The sequence below is a fragment of the Martes martes genome, assembly GCF_963455335.1.
Source record: "Martes martes genome assembly, chromosome: 13".
Taxonomy (NCBI): Eukaryota; Metazoa; Chordata; class Mammalia; order Carnivora; family Mustelidae; genus Martes; species Martes martes.
In genome coordinates, this window is record NC_137901.1 from 35,982,805 (window position 1) to 36,009,438 (window position 26,634).

Sequence of the window (26,634 nt, forward strand, 5' to 3'; positions counted from 1 at the left end):
TGGTGCAAGGCCAAGTGGGCAAATCCCTCCCATCTGGAGGGTTCTGAGTGGCCACCTGCTAAGGACACTGCGGAAGAAATTCAGAACCTGGATGGTGGTACAATGGCTGACCCCTTTTAAGGTCCCTCCCATCCCAGGAGGCTATGCTGCTGCTTTCAACAACTTCGAGTGCTTTCCAGACGGCCAGCACCCAGCAGGGTTCTATGAGGGGCTAACAAAGCCCCGTGCTGACTTCACGGAGATGGTCATCTCACTGCTGAGACAGCCCTGAGCGTACCTCCACACGCCACAACTAGCGTTCTCAACTAGCGTTCTCTGTACGAGAAGCCCTCAGAACCAGGCTGCTGAGGACAGCGAGCACTTGCCAGAAGACAGCCCCAACAGTGGGCAGGGAGCCTCAGTAGAACCGGCGTGGAGCTGATCCAGCTGCCTGTGGGTTCCCATGGGGGAGAAAAGCCGAGTGACGGCCCTCGGGTCTGCGCTCCCACAGATAATGCCACTTCCTGCGGACTAGAGGAAGCACGCGGGGTCCGGATTCAGCCTCGGAGCCACACGTTCCCTGCCTTCCATGTAATTACATTCTAGGGAATACTAATATTCTATTTTAACACTAGTCCATTATAATAAATTATGCTTTATATTGCTCTAAAACATGTAGCTAAATCACAGTATTTAACGGGACTCCGAGACAACCCCTTTGTTATGAGGGCAGGGCAAGAACGCGCAGCAGCTGCGAATTGTGTTTCTCTTAAGTATTTAGCACACTTTGGGGGCCACTGGGCTGGGTTTTCCTTTCTGTTGCAGCTATCATTTTGCACTCCGATCTTACTCAGAGAGGCCATGAGTCTTCAGAGGAACAGAGATACTTTTGACCAAAGGATGTAATATTTGTCGGGTCAAGCCTCAGTCCGGGGACTGAGACTCCAGATTCCATAAACAGCGTAGGGATCTGATGTCACCTCCGTGACAGGGAGACTGAGCCCGAAGGAGGGGAGGCAAGATACAGTCAACATAGCACTCTGCCTTATTTATTTATTTTTTTTAAAATTTTCTGGGCCAACCCACAGTAAGAGTGTGGCCTCGGCTGGTACAGAACCGGGTATCTGGGTTTTAAAATGGAAAGGGCCCTGTCTGGATTTATCAGCCCTCCATTTATTTTTTTTTTTTAAGATTTTATTTATTTATTTGACAGACAGAAATCACAAGTAGGCAGAGAGGCAGGCAGAGAGAGAGGGGGAAGCAGGCTCCCTGCGGAGCAGAAAGCCTGATGTGGGGCTCGATCCCAGGACCCTGGGATCATGACCTGAGCTGAAGGCAGAGGCTTTAACCCACTGAGCCACCCAGGCGCCCCGGTATCTGGGTTTTAGATAAAATGTAACTACCAGATGTATGGAAAAGGAATAAAAGCCAGTTTCTGAATAATCTTGCACATTAGAGCAAACCGGAACTCCCTTCATGTTTTATTGTACTTAGAGAAACACAGGAACTATACTTAGAAGGTCAAATATGCTGCTTATTAAGAAGAAATAAAAGTATTCCAAAAAAAATCTCCGAATTCCTACTCTTCTTCTAAAAATTCAACAAGCATAAAAAGAAAACAATTTCCAAACCTCAGGATTTAAATTACAAAGGAAGTTAGAAAAACATGCTTCATTCTATTTGTTTCATTTTCCACTAAAATGTATAAATATATGTTCTAGAAGTGGATGCTGGTTATTAAAGCTGAATTAGAAATTGGTAAGGTAGCTGACATAAGGCTTTGCCACATTGTTCACCAGCTTACCAGAACTAAGAATATACTGAGTATTTTAACAACAGCAAAGAGCCAAGTGACTAAAGACACTTACTTTTAAGACCTTCTCATTTAAATTCTTTATTCCAATGACATATCCTTAAGCTCAGAATTCCTGAGCCAGCAGCTCAGAACAGGCCCTGAAGCATTTGTAACTGCTTATCAAATAGTCTAACAGATGCCTCAGACCCTGAATCTATCCCCTTTTGAAAATACTGTCTGCAAAATGAGATAGGTCTGGTCAGAATTCAAGTGTGGGCCCAACAGATGACATGAGTACAGAACTCTGGGCTGTGGCTTTGCAGGTACCTGGCGTGGGGGGTTGGGGGAGGAGCACAGAGACCAGGTTTGGCACATCTGCCAGGACCGGAAGTCACCTGCCCCAAAGCCATGTGCTGTGGCCTCAGAGTCTGATGGCCGACCTGCTTATGACCTGACAGAATTTGCAGAAAGGGAACCAAACTACATTTGTGATTCCGGTAGTAGCCAAGTGTGAGTCTGGGAAGCCCTTAAGTGTTTACTAGTTAGTGGAAAGGACACCTTGCAGGATGGAACATACAGCAGAGTTTTTGGTAATGCTTAAATATCATAATAATATAAAATGTTACAAATGAATATCTTCTATTGAGAGAAAATTCTGGGGTTTAGCAGGAGGTTTGGATAAAAGTGGGTCAGGCCAGAAAATACCCACTTTGCTAAACTTTCCTTTAGGACCCTCCATGTAATTATGGGGAGTTTGTTGGTAACAGGTAAGACAGATCCACTCTGTTATTGTGAACTAAGGAATACAAAAAACCTCTGCACTAAGCCACTACCTTGGAGAACATGCTGGTAATATTTACAACATAAAGGTGAGAAATCAGCAAGGTTGGGTCCTTCTCCGGTTAGTGACATCCCCATTCTCAGATGCAAAGTCCCATGTTCTAGAAGGCTACCCAACGTGTCCCACGACTCATTTCTGAAGAAACTCAAAGGACAACACAAAGGCCAATTGAATTCTTTCCACTGTACTAGAAGGAACCCCATCTTTCCCTGTGGTGTAAAAACTTAAGCCTTGGGGAAATGAGACAAATATGTTCTTATGAGCTAGATTCAAGGTTAAAGAACTTTCCTAAAGGAATCATCAGCCCTGGAAACCTGACAGAGGACAACTGAGCCTAGGGAATGGCGCATGTGAATTCATGAGAGTTCGACAGCTTAGGGTGGGTGGACGAGGGCTGGCAGGTGAGCCTCGGCAGGTGGGAGCCGGCTGAGCAGTGCCATGAAGGCAACCCTGAGCCTTCAGGGCCACTCCCAGGCCGGCTCCCAGGAGCCTAGGCTTCATCGGGTTCCCCTGCCTATCCAGCTCCCCTAGAGCGCTCTGTGCTGAGGAACTGTGTGCAGGCTCCCCTGGGGTTTCTGCATCATCCCAAATACTCTTATTAGAACCACCCATTTCTAGCCTCTTCAGTTGCCCAAACACAGCTGCTAGTCCTCAACCCAAGGTCCTACCAGGGCAGAAGGGTCACAGTCCCACCCCCTGCTCCTGTTTCATGGGGATCTTGCCTAGGTCATGGGGATCTTGCCTAGGTCAACTAGTAAGCTACTATCCTGGTTTATCAACAAGCCTCTTGAGAGTTATGGTTCCTACCACAAATCAGCTCCCTGCAGTGGATCATCTCAGAGTGGACTGAATGAGCTCCTGTCCAGCCCTGTGTCTGGAGACCCGTCCTGGACCATAGGGTCCCCTCAGCATCCTGGCTCCTGTAAGGTCTGGTTCGAATCTCTGGTCTCTCCCCACCGACATCTTCCTAAAATAATATCGAGTGAAACTATTTCTTCTCTTTTTTTTTCTTTTTCTTCCACTGAGATTATCCTCAGATGGGGCATCCAAGTGATCACATAAATCTATATAGAAGTATTTATCTTAAGTATCTTAAGTATCTTAAATCTATATAGAAGTATTTCAGGTGATTTTGACATTTTTTTGTATTTCTAAAGTTTTATACGAAGAGAATATTACTTTTTTTTTTTTAAGAGGGTAAATTTTTTTTAAGACGTTATTTATTTGACAGAGAGAGTGAGAGCACAAGCAGGGCAGACAATGGGGAGAGAGAGGGACAAGTGGACCCCCCGCCAAGCAGAGAGCCCAATGTGGAGCTTGATCCCCAAACCCCAGGACCATAACCCGAGCCGAAAGCAGATGCCCAATCATCTGAGCCACCCAGGTGCCCCAAGACTATTACTCGTTTGATCATGACAAAATCATTGAAAGTTCTAAAAACCCCAAGTCCCCACCCCTGCTATCAAGAAACTAAGCAAGCAACAGAACCAAATTTAACTCAGTGTTGCAATTCTATAATTCACACCGATCAATATGTTAAAAACTCCCGTGGAAAAGGGGGACAAGGTGCATGAACAGATGAGAAATTTCAGGGGAGGGAAACTAGAAAGGGTCAGATGGACATGTTAGAAACAAAAAGCATTGTAAAAGAAATGAAGAACGTATTTCCCAAGTTCATCCGGAAGACTCGCCCAGCTGAGCAAAGAATCGGTTAACTTGGTAAGTCAACAGAAATGGCCCAAAATGCAACAGAGGAAAAGAGAGTGAATCAGTTTTAGCCATGCAAAGCATATTTTTATCTCAATCACAGGCAACATTTTAAGAGCCTAAAAACTTCCTCTTCCTGGACAGAAGCCAGATGCAAGGACATCTTAACCAGTGTCCTTCTGAAGGTAAAATGATTCTAACGAAGGCACACAATCCTCCTTTCCTCATGTGCAGATCCAAAGATGCAGAGATTAAAAACCTTGGAAAATTCTGTACATCAAACCATGGTACATCGGATGTTCCCCTAGAGTGAGAACAGGAATCCAGATAATGACTTCTCAACATGGCAACTCTATTTCAGTTTTTACATTTGAACCTGTTAATTAACATGATCCCTCATGATACTAATAAGTGAGCATAATATTTGCCATCCTGAGATTTTACAATGCAGACACCTCAAACAAGGCCAAGTCCCAAATTTCAGAAAATGGATTACCAATGAAGTAGAAAACTGATACCCCACACTTTATTAAACCCTGTATTGATCCCTGGCAATGTGCTCCGAAGGCTTTCTGGATGAATGTCTTATAAGCACTTAGAAAAAAGAAGGAAATCCCTGGGACCAGCAGTTTCCAGGTGAGCAGCTTTTGGCCAGCTGAGCCTACCTCCCTGTTCGAAACAGGAAGTTGGTAGGAGTTGTGGGGAAAGAGAGGTTAGCTCACAAAACAGGGCACTTGTGTGCAGACACAGTAATCAGTGGTTTACATATTCTTCACTATTATTTCCTTCCCCATTTAACAGATTATTATCCTCATTCTATAGATGAAGAAACAATCCACCCAAAGGATCACACAGGTGTATCTGGTCTCAGAGATCGGCACTTACCTGCAGATGTAGCACACCTTGACTTTGGCCTTAGAACTCAATGAAATGAGGCTGGATGATCAGAGTCTGGTGCCTTCCACTAACTGCACCAAAAATGACTGAAAAGTGTCAACCTGCAAGCTTATGCATTCCTTGCCCGTATTGAAAATTTGGTGAATGACAAATAAGCTCTGCTTATTAAATGTATGTTAAATAAAACTAGAATTAACAGTTTACGTAATAAATGGCCACAGGAAAATGCAAAATAATCTTGAGGCTGGAACTCTGCCCTGATATCAACAGGAACAAACACAAAGGCCTGCATTTAGGTGGAAATCACAGAGATGCAGAATGAAAGAAACTAGCAAATAAGGATTTATAAGAAAAACAAAAACAAAACCCCTGGGAGGTTTAGGGCATTATCAGTCTAATGTGAGCCAGCACCCAGGGCTGTTGTGGAAAAGCCTCATGAATCAAAAGTGAGATCTGTGGAAGAAGGATGCTGTATCGAGTGTTCTGAGGAGTTGCAAATTATGTTGTCAAGGACTATCTGTGGAAACCATCAAGCTTAGCTTGGACAGGATGACGTGATAATGGCCTTTCAGTGCTCAAAGAGCTTCTAGGGGGGAACTGAGGGTGTGTTGCTCCCAACAGTAGTGCACAGTGTTTGATTAATATCAGAAAGATGGACGCAGGTCCCAGGAAGGAAGGCTTCCCTCCCATTCCAGGGCCCAGCAATGGCGCTCTCTCTGCCTCTAGAAGGATCAGGAAGGGGGCTGGTGAATATCATGTCTTTAATGGGACTTTGCCATCTCTTCAAGGCCAGGGTTCTGTCTGATATTCTGTAACTCAGAGAGAGCTTCCGATCTCACTCCCAAGGGGGGCATCTGCACGAATCATACAGCAATGGCAATGCCAATGACCTGAGACCACAGGGCTCTCTGCATCTCCTCTCCTCTTCTTGGAGCAACGGATACCATGGAGGCACTGTCTTAGCCCTCCTTGTGGACATGACCTTCACCTCAAAACCAGTGTGTCAAAGCCTTCCTGCCAATGAATCCCAATATCCAACTTCTCTCTTCTCACCAGAGGCCATACCAGATTACTGGCTGCCCACACTCAAAACTGTGACCCTAACCTCGATTCCCACTTTCATGTATCCATAAAGAGAAACCCAAACCTAGGAGGCTTTTCCAAAAAATGCCCCCATACTTCCATTATTCTGTTTCCACAACAACTTGTGACCAGGTGTCACCATCTCACGATTCTGATAGTGTGCAAGCATGCCTGTCCCCACCCAGGACGAAAGAGGCCCGGAGATCGGTGATCGGCCCCCTGGGGCACAGCTGAGAAAAATTAGATTCCACAGCACGGACAGAAAAATGGAGACAGCGGGGTGAGCCAAGGTGGACAGTCGTCCAGAGAGTGCAGATTCCATGACGGCATCTGGAGGCATCCCTGGAGAACCCACGGGAGGTTGGGGGCTCTGGGGCCTCCCCAATGGGCCAGAAGGGGATCCACACAGAGAGACAGACTTTCTGTGTTGGAGTGACACAAGGCCAGGCTGTACAAGCCAAATCATTTCACCCAAATTAATTAGACTTCCAGATGTATGAAGAGCAAAAAACCCATGCTGGGTGAGTAGTCATGGGACAGACATGGGCTTCTTACCTCTGACTGGGGAGCTTAAAGTTGGTCCTTTGTAAATATAATGAAACACTTTATTGAAAACACTTTTTTTTCCCCTTTCTTTTAAAAAAGTGATTATTTGGCTGCAATTGCCTCATTTTCTCCTCTGGCTAGGAGTCTCAAATATCTGCAAATATGCGTTGCACAATGAGCCCCTGGCAGGCTGCAAAATCACATCTTGTTGCCTTTCATGGAAGGAAAATGAAGAATTATGAAAACAGAATGACAAAGTTTCTCTAACCCAAGATTTCATTTATCAGCTCTGTCCCTGTTTAAGGCAAAAGAACAGGATCTTAAGGCAAACCTTTTGGGTTCTAAGAAATCAGATTCTTAGTCAAAAGAAATCCCTAGGGCCTCTGGCTTTCCTGATTTCTTAATGTGCATGGGGGAAAGCCTATGTGTAAGGAGGGGATAGAGGCTTCCTTCTCAAGACCTAAGGGTTTCAGGTCGGTACAGCCACGCTTCTTGAAGATTCCTCGCTACCCAGGCATGGGGGTTGGGGGGAATGTCAGGGGACACCACCACTGTTTTGCAAATAAGAGGTGATATCATGAGAATTACAGCAAATGTCAGTTTAATGGCTGCTGCCACTGTTGACTTTCAGCCACTGGCCCGAAACCGAGCACACCCTGGGGAACAGAGCGACACTTTTATCTGACATCCCAGTAAGTGGACATGGGCAGCAGGTGTCCCCCACAGTTCCCTCTCTCACAACACGGTAAGCTCCGAGGCTCAGGCTGATCATTGGCTCTATTTTCTCGCCTTCACAGTGACCGGATCAGGGTTGAGCTCAGAAGCCAGAGACTATTAGGGACCTCCTTTGGGAAATGAAAGATGGAGAAAAAACCAGCATTGAATCCACAGCTGGGAAGGAAGAGATCACTAGACAGAGGCCCCAGGGAGAGATGCCCAGGGTCACAAATATATGTGTGCTGGACAGGGAAAGGAGGCTGGGGAAGCAGAATTCCTACACACTCATTCTTGAAGACTTTGAATTTTATGATTCGCCACCAGGAGCTAGAGGCTAGGGCACACCAGCCCTGACAGGTTTGCCAAAGTGGGTGTGGGAACAAGTATGGGGATGGGGAACAGCCTGGGCTGCCCCCGTGCTCTCCAGGGACCCCCAGAACATTATGTTGATTCTGTGACCTGTGTAAGTCAAGTTCAAGCCTCCATCCAGGCCCTCTAGATGCTGCTCTGCCTGACCATGTTGCCCACCACACTCACGTGGATCTCCTCTGCGATGCCCCACCCACCCTCACCCCAGATCTGACCACACTCCAGCCTGGGTTCATTTGCACCTGCTCAGAACAGGATCCCTTCTCACTCCTCCTCAATCCCCCCTCCAAATAGGTCTCCCGCGGCCCCATTGGCAGACCCAGGGACGACCACACCGGAGCCTTGCCCCACTTCCGGTATGCCCCAAGTGATGGGTAGGTTTCCTTAATGGAACAGTTCCAGAGCATGTGGGCCTCAGGCCACATCATGCCTGGATAAAGTCCCCACATGCCGAGATCCATGGGGGAAATGAGAGGGTTGTCCCAGCTCAGCACTACTTTCTCAGCTATGAGATGGGGTACCGTTATTTATCTTATCACAGTCCTAGGTGGGTTAAAGGAGATAATGATCATAAAGCCCCTTCCATGGTGCCTGGTCAACCTTCACTCAATGTCAATTACTTTTCTAACTGATCATAGGGTTGAAAGGCAGCCTCACATTCCTTTAACTACATACAGGAACAAGCATATACGTATGTACACACAAAAATATGTCCTTAAGTCACTGAACATACATGAAGATGAAACAGAGCAGCTAAGATTGATACTGTATCTATGATACAGTCTTTTAATTAAGCATTAAAAAACAGAGGTGCCAGAAGCACCCGATTAAAGCTTAAAAGAAAAAAACATAAAATGCGTTAAAAAATTCAAAAGGTTTGGGGCGCCTGGGTGGGTTAAAGCCTCTGCTTTTGGCTCAGGTCATGATCCCAGGATCCTGGGATCAAGGCTCAGGTCATGATCCCAGGGTCCTGGGATCAAGCCCCGCATCAGGCTCTCTGCTCAGCAGGGAGTCTGCTTCCTCCTTTCTCTTTGCCTGCCTCTCTGCCTACTTGTGATCTCTGTCCGTCAGATAAATAAATAAAATCTTTAAAAAAAAATTCAAAAGGTTTTTGCAACTTGAGTGTGTTTTTATACATATAAAATATTAGTCCTCAGTTGTACTGGTACAGGGCTTGGAACCAAGTGGAACAGAATTTCTTTTGCAAAACCATCTCAGAGAGGAGAATAAAAAGAAAGGTGTATGACATGCAAACTGATAAAATGTTCAACTATAACCTTCTCTTACCTTTGACCCAATGAGAGTGTACAGCCACTGAATGGTTTCATTGTGGTTTATTACTCCATTCATCCCATCCACATACAACATAATCTGGCCCAAAGCTACAGAAGAGAAGAGAAAAAAGGAGGAGACATTATGGTTTTACACATACATGTAATCTTCGGTGAACATAATGTCAGCTGAGATATTCATACGGTAAGCACACAGTATGGCACGAACCAAACCTGAAGAGATTTCCTGAGCTCTGAGATTAGCTAAATCTCATCTCAGAGAGAAAGTGTTGACCATAGCAGTGGAAGTAAGGGCTATTCCTGGTGTCTGGAAGATGCAATTAAGGTACGAAATCTAGTGACTGTTGTTTCTGTGTGTCTTGATGTATAAATGCATGTTTGTATGTTTCTATATCTGTGTGCAGTCCCAGACAGGACAACCCTATCCCTCGGATGGTGTCTGGGTTGTGGCCTCCCACTGGGGCCAAGAGGAAAAATCAAGTTTTTAAAAAGCAACCTGGAAGGCCTCAGATGTTATGGGACCATCCTGAGCTCATACAATTTTAATCCTTTAGAGAAGAGATAAATATGTGTTTTATTATTTGCAATTCCTTTAAAAGACTTCTCAGATTTAAAAAAAGAAATGTCAGAAAGCATGAGAAAAATCATTTGTCAGACACCAAGTTCCAGATTCCTACTTAAGCAAACGACAGTCACTATATATTATCTTTATTCACCAGAAAGAAAATACAGGTCATGTTACAACCTTTTTAAAAAAAGATTATTAATTCTAATTTTTCAGTTCCCTTAATATAAAAAAACCATTTGGATTCTAGATAATGAACAAACAGAAGTTACATATGCTGAATAGGTCCTTAAATCATGCATGACCTCCCAAATCTTCTTTCACCCATAATTAATTGGCACAGGATTGACATTTTTATGCAACACTTTGGTTCCTGGTCATATAGGACATCTCATTGCAGAAAATTGGTAAACACAGAGGAGTGAAAATAACTCATAATCCCATAATTTAAGGATAATCATTCCTAATATACGGATCTCTCTTCTTCCATTCTTTTATTATATACACTCATGCACATACACACTTATACGTAGGTCATGGGAAAATGGGGCCAAATGAAAATAGTAAAACACAAAATAGTGAGTAGACACTAAATCCAAGCATAGAAATATGTGATGTTAAAAAATACTTGTTATCCCAGCCAACAAAAGATCAAACAAAACCACATAATCATTGAGAAAAATGATGCCCTTAAATATGAAAAACTCAAAATTTTAAAATATCGAGCATTTTCTTGACACACACAAAAATTGCATTTTTGAAAACAGCAGATTCATATTCTGCTGGTGAAACACTGGAGATAGTCCTATTAAAATCAGGAAAACTAAAAGATGATGCCCACTAATCCCCATGATTATTTGCATAGAATTTCAAGCAAATTTAAAAGACATAAAAATTAAAGGAATGTAGGATGGTTGGAAATGAATATATACTATTGTCATCATTTGCAAGAAATGTAGACCAGTTAAAAACTCATCTATAGAATTTACAAGGAAGAGATCACAATCATAACCACTTCCCCATCTTCATAAGAAAGGTGGAACGTATAAAGCAAGCCAAGTTTAATGTAAAGATATTATAGATAAACGGACATAGGAGAGCAAATATGATAAAGGTTTAAATAATTAATTATATAAATAATTTATACATTGATAAGAAAATACTAAATGCCAAGAGAAAAAGTCAAAAGCATTTCATAAGAGATGACAAGCTAGTTTACAATAATACACAAATTTGTCCATCATCACTGTAATAAAAAATTTAAAACAATGAGATAGCATTTTCAGTTAAATCACCAAAAGTATTTTTTCTTAAAGATTTTATTTATTTATTTGACAGAGAGAGGGACAGCAAGAGAGGGAACACAAGTCGGGGGAGGGGAGAGGGAGAAGCAGGCTTCCCACTGAGCAGGGAGCCCGATGCGGGGGCTCAATCCCAGGGTCCTGGGATCATGACCTGAGCTGAGGGCAGATGCTTAACAACTGAACCACCCAAGCGCCCCTCAGCAAAAGTATTTTTTAAAGAAATAATTAGGGATCAAATGCTAGAGAGTTAAACAAGTAACTTCACACATTATGGGTGGAGAGAAACTGATACAAATCCTATAACAAGGCTACTTAGTGCTGTAATTGTTTTAAATTTTTTTCTATTTATTTAATGCCCACTGTGTGCCACATTCGGGGGGGGGTATTTTATATGCATTATTAATATAATAGCCCTCTGCAGTGGGTATTGTTACCCCCACTTGACAGAAAAAAAACAAGGCTCTGAATAGTACAGGAATGTACTCTAAAAACCCCAATGATACCAAGGGGGGAGCCCACTTGCAACCAGGGTGGGCAGGCTCCTTTATGTTAGTGCTGGGAGCCTGAAAGTCTTCTCTGAGCTCTTCCCTGTCATGATAATTTCGGGAATCCGTCCTAAGGAAATAACCCTAAGGGGGGAAAAAATGAAGCAGTAGCCAAGATAGTCACTAAAGTGTCACCTGTAATATTAAGATTAACTAGGACCTAAACACGTATCAAAGTTCTAGAACTCAGCTTTGGTAAATGACTACGTAGTTATGTCCTAACCCATAAAATGTTTCTGATAATTAAAAAGTAGAGAATTATAAACATGACATTCTGCAATGAAACACGCAAATCTTCATGAATCGAAAGGAAGGAAAACACATGAGATAGTAAGCGATTGGGTATCTATTCTCTGAATATTTTTTTTTCCATAATAGGCATCAATTATGTCTATAATAGAAAAGTAAATAAATATACAAAAGGAACAAAATTAGACTGTGTAATATAAAGTGTTAGGAGTTCTTCTTGGTTTTCAGACTTTTTTCCTAGCCTATCACTCTCAATGGGCTCCCCCCTCCCTCAGGAAGTTACAGCCCCCACTTCGGGGAATAGCTCCAAGAATTCAGTACTTTCTACCCCGTTTTTCCCTTTCTCCCTGTCTTTCCTCCTCTCCCACTCAAAACAAACTGGCAAATCTCTAGGGAAGGGGAGTGTGCACCTCTGTCCTTTTCGCATTCTAGTTCTGCCACTGAAGAAGCAAATCCAGGGACAGATTTTAACACCTGCCTCTAAATTAGCCGAAAGGCATGGGGGAGGCCATCCACTCTTCTGCCTTTGGAGCGGTGCATCCTTTGGGAGGACCAGAATGTCCAGAAGGCCAAGGACGTGCTACAAAAGGCTGCCACTGAGATTTAAAGCCAACTGGAATTTCTGTACATTTTCTGTGACCAGCTTCCTTCCAAGATTCTATTCTTATCAACAAATCACGCTGGAGTGTAACTCTCCAGAAAGTTCATGTCTAATGGAATTCAAGATTCTGATCACACTGATTTGTCCTATTTTGATCATCCAAAGCTTTCCCACTAGATCTTTTGTCTCCTAGCCCCAAGGCGGAAGCATGGCTTCCTGTCAAATCCGCTGCAGACACAAGAGGGCGCTAAATAGATTTAAGTGGGATTTAATCTCAAACCCACCAACCTAAATGTGGGCCAGTGAATAAAACTCATACGGAAAGAAAAAAGAGAGGGCCTGGGTCACAAGATCCATGAGAAGCAGTGATCTGCATTTTCAAAAGGATGAAGAAAGAGGAGACTGTCGGAACAGAGTGGTGGGTAACAGGCTGGGTCTGAGAACAGACTGCCCAGAGCATCTGTCCTTCTGGCCCCAGGGAGACTTTGCTCTAGGTATACTTGTGAATAGCTGTGCCTCGGCTTCCGCATCTGGAAAGTAAGATAGTAATACTGCAGTATCTATTTCACAGGGGTGCTGTAGGGATTGAGTTAGAACAATGACTGGCTCAGAGTACGTGCTCAAGAATGTTAGTCCTATCGCCCACCTCAAGGCTGCGGATCCACTGTCTATAGAACAGAAGCACACACTGGAAGAATTTCGAAGACCCTGAGTGGGGGAGCAGACCCTCTGCCTCAGGCCAAGTCATCAAAACGTCCTGTATTTTTCTCTGAACGTTTCGTAATTTTACTTCTTTAAATATAGGATCCCTTTGGGGTAAATTGTGTAAATTGTGAGGTGTGGACGGAAATTCATTTTTTTCCCCCATACAGATGTCTAGTTGATCTAACACCTTCTGAGGAGCCTATTCTGTTTTTATTTCATTGCTTTTGCCAATTGGCAAAAAAAAAAAAAAAAAAAAAAATCAACAGGTTATTTTGTGTGTTGGGGGGGGGTCTCCTTCTGGACTCTCTGTTCCATTCATCTGTATATCCCTTTGCCAATACCACACTTTAGAGTAAGTCTTATAATCAGGTAGTATGATTCCGGCAATTTCACTCCTTTTCAAAGTTGTTTTGGCCTTTTCATATAAATTTTAGAAACAGCTTATCTAAATCTACTAAAAATTTTTCTGAAAGTATGAGAAATATATGAAGTCTATAGATAAACTTTGGGAACTGACGTCTTTGCTAGGTTGATTCTTCTACTCCATGAACCATCATGTCCGTTAATTTTTTTTTTTAAGATTTTATTTATTTATTTGACAGACAGATCACAAGTAGGAGGAGAAGCAGGCAGAGAGAGGGGAGGAAGCAGGCTCCCTGCTAAGCAGAGAGCCCGATTTGGAGCTTCACCTCAGGACCCTGGGATCATGACCTGAGCCAAATGCAGAGGCTTTAACCCACTGAGCCACCCAGGCACCCATCTCCATTAATTTAAATCATCTGATTGTTTTGATCAGTGCTTTGTAGTTTACAGATTCTGTATGTGACTTTTTGCTAAATTTTAAGTCTTTCACATTTTTTGGAGCGATGAGAAATTATATTTTGAAAACTTTTCCATTCTTGACTGCTTATTACTAACATATAGAAATAAAATTGATTTTTGTGTGTAGACCTTGTATTCTGTAACTTTGTTAAATGTATTCTAGGACTTTTTAGGTTCTGTTTTTGTAGATTTTTGAGACTTTCTACATAGATAGTAATGCTGTCTGTGACCAAGAACCATTTCATTTTTTCTTTCTCAAGTTATAACCTCCTTTGTCCTCCTTGCCTGACTGCAATAGTTAAGATTTTTAGTACAAAGTTCAACAGATGTAGTAAGAGTGGACACCCTTGCTTTTTCTCAATAATTGGGGGAAGACATTTAGTCTTCCACAATTATGATATTAGCTCTAGGATTTTTTTTAACATCGCCCTTCATCAAGGTGAAGAAGTTTCCCCCAACTTCTAGTTTGTTAAAATTTTTTTAGAAGTGGATGCTGAATTTTGTCAAATGCTTTTTCTATTTCAACTAACATGATCATGTGGTTTTTTCTTCACAGTGTGAATGTGGTAGGTTACACAGAGTGAACTTCAGATATTTGAACCAACCTTGCATTCCCTCTTGGCCCTGGTGCATTATTCTGATTACATGCTGCTGCATTTACTAATATTTGCTGAGGATTTTTGCTTTTATTTTTGCATTTTGATTCATGAGATATATTGGCCTGTAGTGCCCTCTCTTTGTCTCATCTCCTATCATGGTAATTCTGGCCTTATAAAATGAAGCATTTTGGGAAGCATTCCCTCTGCTTCTGTTTGCTGGGAGAGATCATATAAAATGGGTTTTATTTTGTCTTTAAATATTTAGATTCACCTGGAAACTACTTGGGTCTGTAGATTCCTTTTTAAGAACACTGGTAACTGCAAATTCAATTTCTTTAGTAGACACTGTTCATAATAGTTAAAATAGGGCTAATCAGGTTATCCATTTCATGTTGTGGGAGCATTGGCAGTGTGTGGTTTTCAAGGAATCGGTTCATTTCATCTAAGATATCAATTTTATGTGCTTAGAATAGTTTATAGTATTCTGTTACTCAGTTAATGTCTGTGGGGCCTGTCATGATATCCTCTCTTCATTCCAGATGTTGGCAAATAGTGACGTTTTTTTCCATCATCATCATTGCTGGTCATTTTTCGTTTCAAAAAATTTATCTTTCTGTTTCACTGATTTCTTATTGTTTTTCTGTTTTCAATTTCACTAATTTCTACTCTATTATTTCTTTCCTTCTACTTGCTCTGGTTTTTCTCTTTTTTTAATCCTGATTTTTTAAGGTGAATGTTAGTATTATTTTTTTCTAGTATAAGCACATAATGCTAAAAATTTCCCTCAATGCATTTCTTCAACTGCATCTCATGGTTTCTGATCTTTTTGTTTCTAATTTGTTCAAAATGCTTTTTAATTTCCATTGGGAAGTTCTTCTTCAACACAGGGGTGATTTAGAAGTATGCTGCTCAATTACTAAGCAGAATGAAATATTCCTATTATCTTTGATTTTTATACTTTAATTCTATTATGGTCAGAAAACCTATCATATGGTTTTCTTTTAAGTTTGCCATAGTCTGTCTTATGGCCCAGGAGGCAGTCCATCTTGGTAAATGTTCTATGTGCACTGGAAGAGCATATGTACCCTGCCATAGCTGAGCGGAGTCGCTAAGACACTCAGAGCTGGTTGGCAGGGGTGAGGAGGTGGGGTTGGGGGGCACTGTTTAGTTCCTCCTTTGCTGATTTTCAGGCTACCAGTTCTGTGGATTACCAAAGAGAGGAATGCTTAAGTCTCCAGCTATAACTGACCATTTTTTACTTCTTATTTCAGTTAAGTTTCTGCTTTATGTATTTTGAAGGTCTGCAGGTTTTTCTTTTCTGGGTGAACTGACCCTTTCATCATTATAATATCCCTTGTTTGTTCCTTCTCTCTCTCTCTCTCTTTTTTCTTCTTTACTTTAAAGTCTACTTTATCTGATGTTAACATGGCCTTCTTTTGATTAATGTTTGCATGGTATTTATTTCTGTATCACATTGCTTTAAAACTACCTATAGTGTTATAATTAAAGTGGCTTTCTTATAGGCAGCATTTAGTTGGGTCCTATGTTTTCATTTTGATTATCTCTGCCTTTTAATTGCCATGATTAAGCCAGTTATGTTTAATTATTGGTGCATCTAAGGTCAGGTTTATCATTTCCAAATCGTTTACTGAGCCCATCTAGTGAGCTTTTTATTTTGGTTATTATAGTTTTCATTCCTGTATTTTCAGTTTGTTCTTCTTTAGATCTTCTGTGTCTTCCTTTGCTTCCTTTGCTTAGATGTTCTAAGTGTCACCCTTTCTTCCTGTCATCCCTTTAGGATGGCTGCTTTAAAGTATTTGAAAAATCTAGTATCTATGTTGCCTTGGCACTGGGTTCTGTTGATTTATCTTTTCCCATGCAGGTTGAGATTTTCCTAGTTTACTGTATGCCAAGTAATTCTGGCCTATTTCCTGGACACTCTGAAAATTCTAAGGGTCTGGGTTTTGTTTAAATTTTACAGAAAATGTTGACATTTTTGTCTAAGCAGGCAATTAGCCTGGTTCAACTCAAGCCACAAGTTCTGACCTGCCTTTCATGGGCTCTGATTCTAACGCCAGTTCTGTTTTCAAAGTTCTTGCTGTGCTTTTTGGACTGATCCTGCATGGGCCCCATCTAGTTTGAGACTTGGACATGACCTACTTTGTTGTTGCATTCTCACGTTCTCCAGTATGCCGTGTAGGGTCAGATTCATGGACGTACAGTTTGTGGGAACCCAGGGCTCCTAAGAAAGAGTGTCCAGGTAACTTTCCTGAGCCTCACCTTCATCATCTCCCTGATACTTTCAGGTTCCCCGGGACTCCTCATCCTAGTCCTTCAGCCAGAACACTGGGCCATCATATACCCTAGTCTGCCTCCTATTTTCTGTGACTATGCCCTCATCTGGAGCCAAGCTGTGGGGAACCAAGGGAAGAAAACAACAGGTGTTCACCTGAACCCTCCCATGACCACAGTTCTGTCGTTGCGAAAGGCTATGCCTCCCTCCAAGCTTCAGGCGCTGCAGAGGCCCCCACTGGTCACGCCTCGCTCTGGCTGTTCTCAGCCTGCCATTCCCTAGGGGCCAGGGTGCAACGTAACACAAAGAAATTAGAAACATGGGCCGCTTTTGTACCCTGAGTGTTCGGAGACCCTTTTTTCTCCTACTCAAGCCAAAAGCAGAAGGCTTCTTCCGGAATGCTCTCCGTCAACACAAATGCCCACTTCTGGGTTTCAGGCTGATTGGAGTCCAGACCAAAGAATACAAGAAAAATGTTAAAAGGACCAGCAGTTCAATGCTATTTCAAAATCTAGACTTCTGCCCCCGCATCTGCCACTTACTCTTCGGAGTTCTTGACTACTTGCCCTACGTGTTTACCCCAGGTTTACGGTTGCATTTGATGGAAGTTTTGGGGTCACTTGTTCTCTTTCCATCTCACCCAGAACCACATCTCCCCTCCCTTCTCTGCTTTTAGAGTAAGAACTGCAGCAGTGACACCACATGGAAAGTGGCCTGGAGAGAGGATGTCCCAGGAGGTGGGGGGCTGGGGGAGTCGTGTCCACCAGAACTTGACCTCTGCCCATAGTTTAACCCCGTAGTTTTCAATCCTTTCCCTCTCCATCCTTTCTCCTTTTTCCCTCCTCCCTCATTTTTACTTTCTTTCCTTCCTCTTTTATTTTCCATCCTTTTTTTTTTTTTAAGCTAGAGGTCTTTTATTCCAGGAAATTTTTTTTTTTCCAGAAACTTTTTTTTTTTTTAAAAGATTTTATTTATTTATTTGACAGACAGATCACAAGTAGGCAGAGAGGCAGGCAGAGAGAGAGGGGGAAGCAGGCTCCCTGCTGAGCAGAGAGCCCGATGCGGGGCTCGATCCCAGGGGGGCTCGATCCCAGGATGCTGGGATCATGACCTGAGCCGAAGGCAGTGGCTTAACCCACTGAGCCATGCAGGCGCCCCTCCAGAAACTCTTAAAAGGAATCCTAACATGGTCAACCGATAATTCCCAGATGCTTTGCTAGATTTTGACTGCTTCCCCAACCTTAACACTGGATCCCCTATCCCACTCTGCCTCCTGCACACAGCACCAGGTCACCCAGGCTAGATATTGGAGCTCAGGTGCAAACTTGCATTTTCGAACACCCCTAGGGAGTTGTGAAATCAACCTAGTGAATCCAGACTAGCAAAAAATATATACATTTTTTTTTTCAGGAAACACAAGAGAAAATAGACTGCATTTCATTTATTCAGATAAGGACTGTTTTCATTCCATTATAAATAAATAGGAATTTGTTTTCCTGTAGGAATCTAGCCACAAAAGTTTAGAATCTACTCTTCCAGACTCCTTCCCTTATCTTCCACCTCCATCCAATGAGTCACCTAATTCCCTCAATTTGTCTTCTGAAACAGGCTGCAAATTCATCTTGTCTTCCATCACTGCCTCGGGTCCAGCTTTCATTGTATTTCTCGAATTACAGCCACTGCTGATCCCAGCTGGTGTCCCTACCTCAACTCCCACTCTTGGGCTTATCCAAGGTAGATGTTGTTACCACCCAATTTCCCAAAACATCAAACACGTCAGCTGAAGCCGGAAAACCTTCCGGCTACCTACCTCAGGATGAGGCTGGGGCCCTCACCTCCCAGCCAACCTGCCTGCCTTTCGCTTCTGGCCCCAATCCCTTGGGGTCCTGTGCTTCTGAACATTCTGCCACCATCAAAGGACTTCAACACTAAGCCCATCAACTCTGAATTCATTACCCACACCTTGCATTTAAGAGAATATATAAAATACACATACGTTCTACAAACTAGAGCTAGTTGTAATTTTTCTTAAAAAAAAAAAAAAAGATCCTTACACCCCAGAGACATGCAAGAAAACAATTCCAAATCGTTTATTTGCCTGCTTGTTCATATCCTTTCTTTGGCCAAAGATGCCAAAAATGCCATTGAAGAAGCTGGAAGGTAATTCCTTCCTGGCAGAATCACTCCGAATTTTTAAACAAAGAGCTCGAAGATTGTTGCCGCATGTAGTCTTTTAATAAGCCCTTCACCCATTCTTTCCTCTTATTCTATATTACAGTGACAGTAGAGGTCACACGTGTTCAGGAAACAGTCACAGAGCTTCAGGAGCTACGTGACCTTCTTAGGGGAGTTCATACGATTTAGGCTCATGTATTTTAAATGCAGTGTTGTTGCTTTTGTTTAAAACGCCATTATAAGAAGGGATATAGCACACACTTTACTCTAAAATTGCTCTTTTATGTGGCTAGAGAAGGCTTGGTTTGTAAACTAAGTATCCAGTTACGTGCTGCAGTGCTATACAGATGGAACCTACAGTTCCATCATGAAACAAAAGACTCCGCCCACTGAAGTCAGAGTATTTCAATTTACCTTTCTACATCCCCTTCCTATTATTTTTTTGCATGTTTGGATAACTTTTCATTTTGATATAATCCCACAATTACAAAAAAAGTTATAGAAATAGCACAAGGAACCCTTCTTTAGTTGTATACATTTTACCCAAATTAAACATTTACATTGTATACTGTGTACTTTATCATTCTCTTTCCCTGAGACTTAAAATTTTTAAATAAAGAAATGGGTATATTTAAGTGTACATGATGATGGGATAGACATACAGTGAAATGATTACTACAGTCAAGCTAATTAACCTGTCTCCTCACATGGTTAACATGTGTGTGTGGGGAGAGCACTTGAAACCTGCTCTCGTAGTCGATTTCAGGAAATTAACACAGCATTAACTGGAGTCAGGCTTGTCCCTTACACTTCCAGACTTGTTTACTGCACTTACCCATTCTGGGTTTTCTCTTCACCAGAGCAGGAGGAAGGTAAGCCTGGTCTACAACCATTTCCTAAGGTATTTCACCGTTTGAAAATGTGACCATAAATCACTGTTTATTTAACCCAAAGTGGAGAAAAATAAGCTATAAAAAATTAAAAACTGCCCCACCACAAGGGCAGTTGTCTGCTACTAACAACTATTACTGGTCACAATGGTATTTCCTGGAGGTGGGGGAGGGTGACCTGTAACTTGCCCATCGAGGGTGAAGATGGGTGTTGTGAAGCTGTCGGGTAAAATCAGATGGAAGCATGAGATTGACACGGCTTTCTTCAACCGGAACCCAGCGGGGGCTCCAACAATCTGCAGTGAGACTGCTTAAGTCAAAGTTATCTCCTGAGAGGGGAAAACCACTACTACCGCTAAAACCTTATCTTCTGAGAAGGGCTAATTCATCTCAGACACCAGATTTCAACTTCTCTGAATCAGACCATGAAAACAGACTCTTCCTTAATTCTGAAATGGATCTGCCAATCCCCAATTTCCATTATTCCCCCGCAGGAAATAGTGAAAAGAGGTTGATAATGTTGACATTCTTGGAACCAAGTGGAGACCTTGGAGTCTGAGTTATTATTATGCTCTTGCACTTAACTGTCAGCCCTAAATAACAAGCCTGGGCCCAGTTATCCCCAAGGGCAACTGTCAAAGAAATACTCTTTCAACACTGATTACCGTATGAAAATTAAGGAGAAGAAGCTGCCAATTCTAGAGGAGAGACAAGAATGTAATCAGCACAAAGAGCTCCAACAAGGTGTCAAAGTTTTGAGTCCCCAGCTGACATTCAGCAGGATTTGCAATGCAAATTTTCCAAAGCACTCTTAAAGAAATGACGAACCTCCCCTCACCCCTGAATACCCAAAAGGTCCCCAAGATAAATTTTAAAATAAATGAGGCCTAAGAGCCTCGTTTGACACTTGCAAGCTTCACCAGTAAGATCCAGAGAAGGGAGGAGGGGCCTCCCACCCAGACTCCCTAGAACAGGATCCTTGGCGCCGTTCTTCCTGATGGACCTTCCCACCAGGTCATTATGGAGCCAAGCCCCATCTGCATCCAATACCACTCACACAGGCCAATTTGTTGCTGGCCTATTCCTTCACCTTCCAACCAGCAGCAAAGTTCAAACCCCAGTGTGTCGGGCTCAAAGTTTCAACGGGCCTCACCAGCCGTCCATATAGGAACAGCCTCGTCACTGCCACAGCTGCTCTGGCCTCGGTCACACCTAGGCTCCCCAGCCTCTCTCAGTCTCTGCCTTTCCACATTCCTCCACTTTTTAGATAAGGAGAAACCAAAGGAATAAAGATAGGCTTCACACTTTAGCAGCTTTTGAGCTTCTAAAAAGTTTTGGCAGACTCCTAATTTCTCTACGAAGAGTCCCTCTAACGACATGCTCTATGATGACTTTCCAGAACATCCAGCCAGTGACCTCACAGCAGACGTGCACCCTGTTCCCAAGGCATCTCGGAGTCAGAGAGGCACTAAATCAGAGACTCCACAGGCCCAGTAGCGGCCCACCCACCCTACTCATCTCCCGGGCTCCATCCAAACCCTGCTCTTCCGTGCAGGGACCCGGGGTGGCACCATGAGTCCATGACAAGGGCTTGCTGGAGAGTGCCTCTGGAGAAGCATCTCCTTCCCTGACCTATGGAGGGGACACGCAGGAGGCAGAACCCAAGGGGAACCACCCTCTGAGTGGCCTACTTCTACCCTGGGATGACAGAGGCCATAGGCACGGGGCTTGGAGAGAGCACTCAGACCCAAGCGGGGTGGGATGAAGTGGGATGGGGTTTATAAACACCCCAATTTAGAAAAGGGTGGGGCTGTAGGAGCTTAATTAGAAAAGGCTTCATGGAAAAGGGCAACAGAGTCATACCTTAAAGGCTGGGGAACACTTCACTGCAAGAAAACAGAGATTGCAGGGCATGAGAAGAGAAAAAGTACATCGATGCTTCCCCCAATTTCTACTTTCAGGACAGTGTAGCATCAGTGAAAATTCATAGAACTGGGACCCAGGGAGAAGCTGTTTTTCCATGTTGCCTCCACCAATTCCTAGTTCTAAACAAGTGCAAGGCACCCAGCTCACACATTTGCACAAAATGGAAGGTAAGTCCTACCTTGATCCCCAGTTGTAAAGATGAGACAAGGTTCTGTATTAGCCCAGCACAAGGCTGATGGTCCATCAGTCCTTGCCAATGTGTTGCTGAACTACATCTCTGGACTTCAGCTTAGTCATCTGGGCGATATAAGGGTTTAACCGAGACCTCCTAGGCTCTCCAGCTCCCAAATTCTCCCTTTTCGTAACATTACTCCTAAGTCCGTTGTGGGGATGTAATATGAAGCATCTGGCACCAGGGGGAGCACTACTAATGGTCTGCAGACCCAGGCCTCCAAGACGGGACTCCAGAAAACTCAGAAATAGATTTCTGAGCATTAAAGCAATCAGAGTATATTCCAGCATACTAGTTCTGTACTCCTATTTAGAACTTCAACCCCTTTAGAATTTTAACTTCCTAAAAAACTCCTGAATTACTAAACTTTCAAATTTACTAAGATTCTACCAACTACTAGTGAATCTGCGTCGAGAGGGGACTTGCCAAGGGCTCCCTGCATAATGCTGGCCCTCTTCGGGGTGTTGCCTCTGCAGCATCTATAAAGAACCTGTACCCTGTAATTACCTTGGCTGCCAGTATCCCAGGCACTGACCCTCCTCAGGGCTCTCAGGCAGGGCTGCAGGGAAAACGCATTGCCTGGGAAGCCTTAACCACAGCTCCCCTCCCCTAGAGCCCCACCTCCAGCCCCTAATTGGTCCTGGGTGTGGATCTGGCATCCAAGTTGTCACAGTCCTGCAGGTGTTTATCCTGAGCAGCCAGGGGTGTGAACCACTGGTGGATACTAAACTGACCATTATCTAAGAAGACGTGCTTGGGTTAGGCTCTGTCCCAGTTCACAAACTCTCAGTACTTGACTTTAACCAAAACCAAACTCAAAGGCAAACACAGGAAAATCCAAATTCCCGTGTCCGACAATCATTTTCCGTGCTTCCCAATGGGGCAGAGCACTGTGGGTAGGGACAAGTGGGTGACACTGGTTTCTACCAGCCCAGCCTCCTCCTCTCCCCAAACTCTAAATTGCTGGAAATGGTTTCCGGGCCAAAACTTGCTGGAAGGACAGTTTCAAAATTTCAGTTTTTAAACATTATTTTAAAATCCTAACATCATGTAATGCAGTAAATAATGTTTATAAATAAGACAACCCCTTAGTTTCTTCTCAGAGGACTTTATGACAGACCTCCACAATGGGATTTTCAAGGATGTTTTCAAAATGTGGGTCCATTGTAGGAGTTACTTGCCTAGGACTTAAGCTTAAGCTCTTTATTAGATTACAAGTTTGCCAAATGTATTTTTTATGATATTTTATACTTATTTTAGGACCTAGAACAAAACTAAAATAGGCAAAATAGTCAAAGAATTGGAAGTGTTCTTCGTGTGACTCATTCATACTTCTACCTGTTGCCCCTAAATTGGTGTTCAACAAAGGGAGAGAAATAATGAGCCTCCTCTAAAGAGAAAAATAAATAATAATCAAATCCCTCTTTTGAATGTACACATTCACTCCATTATCTATATCTACTGTCATAAAGCTGAAATAGGTAAGGATATATTCCAAAAATCCTATCAGATGCATGCTACATACAACACGGATGAACCCTGAAAAAAACACCCCACTAAGCACAACTAAGCCAGAAGCAAAAGGGCAAATATTCTGTGATTTCACTTATATGAAATACCTAGAAAAGGCAAATTCAGAGAGACAAAAAAAGGGGTTGAGGAAGGGGAAAATGGGAAGGTATAGCTTGGTGGGTACAGTGTCTGTTGGGGTGATGAAAAAGTTGTGGAAATAGGGGTGATGGTGGTATAATGTTGTAAAGAGAATTAATGCCACTGAATTGCACAACTGAGCTTGGTTAAAATGGCAAACTTTGTTATATATATACATGTTATGTTATTTACATGTCATATATGTTATATGAGATATATCTTAAAGAAAAAAAAAAAACAAACAGTAAAAACCAATGGCCTCACACCCATAGCCGAAAATCCTAAAAGCAATTTAAATGTCTTAGGAATCAGGTGGCCTGGGCACGTGCTCTACCAGTTCCAGTTCTTCCCTGGGCACAACTATGTCCTTGCAGAGCTGCCAGATCGCTCCGGCTGGGCACCTGTGGACGCCACTGCCACCCACCCTGTCTCCTTAGCCACTGCATTAGACTCCCATTTAATTAATAGCTCTTCCTGGCAGCTGTGATCACATGTTCATTACAATTGGATTGTTCTGCCATGCTAATAGTCATTATGGGCTGTCAACAATGAGTACTTCATTTTCATTCCTATAAATCTATGAGCATTTTACATGTCATCAGCTAGTGAAGCTAAACAAAGACTTTAGGCCATGCATTCTCAAACAAGGGCAAGAACAACAACAAGTTCTTGGTTGCAAAAATACTGTAAATATTAGGATGGTTTATGGTCTTCTGCAGGGACACAGTGTATAAGAGATACACAGTATGTCTGCAGCATTAACATTTTATGGCGGGGGGTAGGGGACGGGGGGAAGAAACAGGGGTGATTAAGAAAAAAATGTCCCTAGGGGGTTTGAAAATGAAGCAAGGGTTGATAAACACTGCTTTGTATCCTATAATTAAAGATTTTTCCTTAAACCAAAAATAAACAAAAACCAGCTGCTCTTCACAACAAAAGAAAAGAAAGAAAGGAAAGGGGGAAAAAGGGAAAGCTATGAGAAGTTTTCAGCGAAGACCACGGGACAGCTTTGCTGCAAATCTCCCTCTGGTCTTTTCCACTCGCGTGGCAAGGGGCCTTCCTCACCATGTGGCCCAACCTCCCTCAGCTTTCCCTAAAACTGACACACGTCCCATTCACCAAGCAGTGGTGAGCAAGTATTAAGTGCCAGGCACTCTGCTGGGCCCATTTGGGCAGGACCCTCCACACCGGAACAGACAGAGCCCCGCGGCCATGAGGAGTGGAGGTGACGACCGAGCCTCTGGCCCAACAGCAGCCTAGAAGAAAAGCAGCAGGGGGCAGACCAGGGAAGGGGTCACCAGCATGGGCTCGGAAGCCAAGAAACCCAGACGTCAGGCCATGTGACCTGGCCTCATACCAAACTAGCAACTTTGGGCCAATGATCTGACCTGTGATGCTTCCAGTCCCTCCTCTGAAAACAAGAGATGACAATGTGTCATAGGGGGCTGCCTTGGGAATCAAGTGAGAGAGGACAAAACACACTGGTCTCTTGCTAGCGTAAGTAACAACTGGTCATGCTTCACCAGGTGAAACATGGTAACTCGAAAGGACACAGTCTGCTGTCACAATCTCCACCGGTAGACCTGGGGCACCGACATCATTCCGCACTCCTGCTAGGGCCCTGCCACCGTCTGCTGGGGCAAGCTCCGGCTTCAAGGTCAGTGTATAGGAGAACGGGCTCCAGCAGCTTAGAGGCAAAGCCCAACCTGAAGGACCCAATGACTAATAGGAACAGCAGCAGGCAGGGTTTCAAGGTCAGTGAAGAGTTTCAGCAACATGTACCCTCCTTTTGAGGCTAATTCTTCTAGCCAAGGTGAAACACACTCTGGTTGCCCAAGGACATACCGAAAGGACACACCAAGTTCACGTTCCACAAACTAAACTAATAAGCAGTTTAAAAAAAGTTTTCTGCATGATTTCATGGGCCCTAGAAGGAATAGGCCTTTGAGTAGAACGCCTCTTGCTGAAACTTTATCAGTGGATACATGCTTCCATTCCACAAAGGTGAGGTTAGGTCCCAGCATGGATCCCCTTGTGGGGTAATAAAACTTATGCTAGAAAGCTTAGGTTCCAGAGCCCCTCACTCCCACAGGCCCCTTCCCAGACCTTGAGGGGTCCTAGCAATGCATTCTCAGAGTTCTGCACATAATTTGTAAGAGGAAAGTACTTTAACAGCAATCATTCAAGACCATGGTTGCTTTCCACACTGGTTCCCCCATCATCTTTTCTCAAATGGCAGGTAGAAGGATGATCATGGGCATTTGGGGAATCAAGGTAAGGGAGGTGAAGTGGGGGTTTGGTGGGATGTATTTACATAGTTTACAATCTCTTTGGCGTACAGAGGTTTTTGCTTGTCATTCTAATGAAAGAATGATTCCCCAGAATGTTCCTGCTGCCCAATGGGGTAACTCACCCAACTGTGTGATCTAAGGGCAGACCCTAAGGTCCCACTATAATATGAACATGACCTAAGTGTGAGGCAACATGAGTATGTGAGTGGAAGAACCAGTGCTTCAGATGGAAAGAGCTAGAAGTTTGTGGTATATTCTTCCAATTCTTATAGTTCCCATATGAAACTAATAGAGGTTTATGCGCATTTGAAAAAATATCCTAGATGTTTCCAAGGAATCACCAAGAATGAGCTATGAAGATAAAAAGAACTGTCCAAAGCAAGGGTTGGCAAATTATGGCCCCACAAATTACAGCCCACTGGCCAAATCTGGTCTCCTGCTTGTTTTTATAAATAAAGTTTTATTGGGACACAGTCACACCCAGCCATTTACATATAGCCTGGGGCACTTTTGTCTATAAAGACAGACTTGACTAGTTGATACAGAAGTTCCCAAGGCCTA

The 26,634-nt window shown here is 43.2% G+C and overlaps 1 protein-coding gene across 6 annotated transcripts in view; it reads right to left on the bottom strand.

Moving 5' to 3' along the window:
* Window positions 1–26,634, bottom strand: part of FHOD3 (formin homology 2 domain containing 3) — a 460,829-nt gene that overhangs the window by 186,029 nt on the left and 248,166 nt on the right. For all 6 annotated transcript variants that reach the window (XM_080821452.1, XM_080821455.1, XM_080821454.1 and 3 more), the window contains exon 6: window positions 9,222–9,316. In XM_080821452.1, the coding sequence (XP_080677578.1) occupies window positions 9,222–9,316 (95 nt within the window). The remainder of the gene's footprint in view (window positions 1–9,221; window positions 9,317–26,634) is intronic.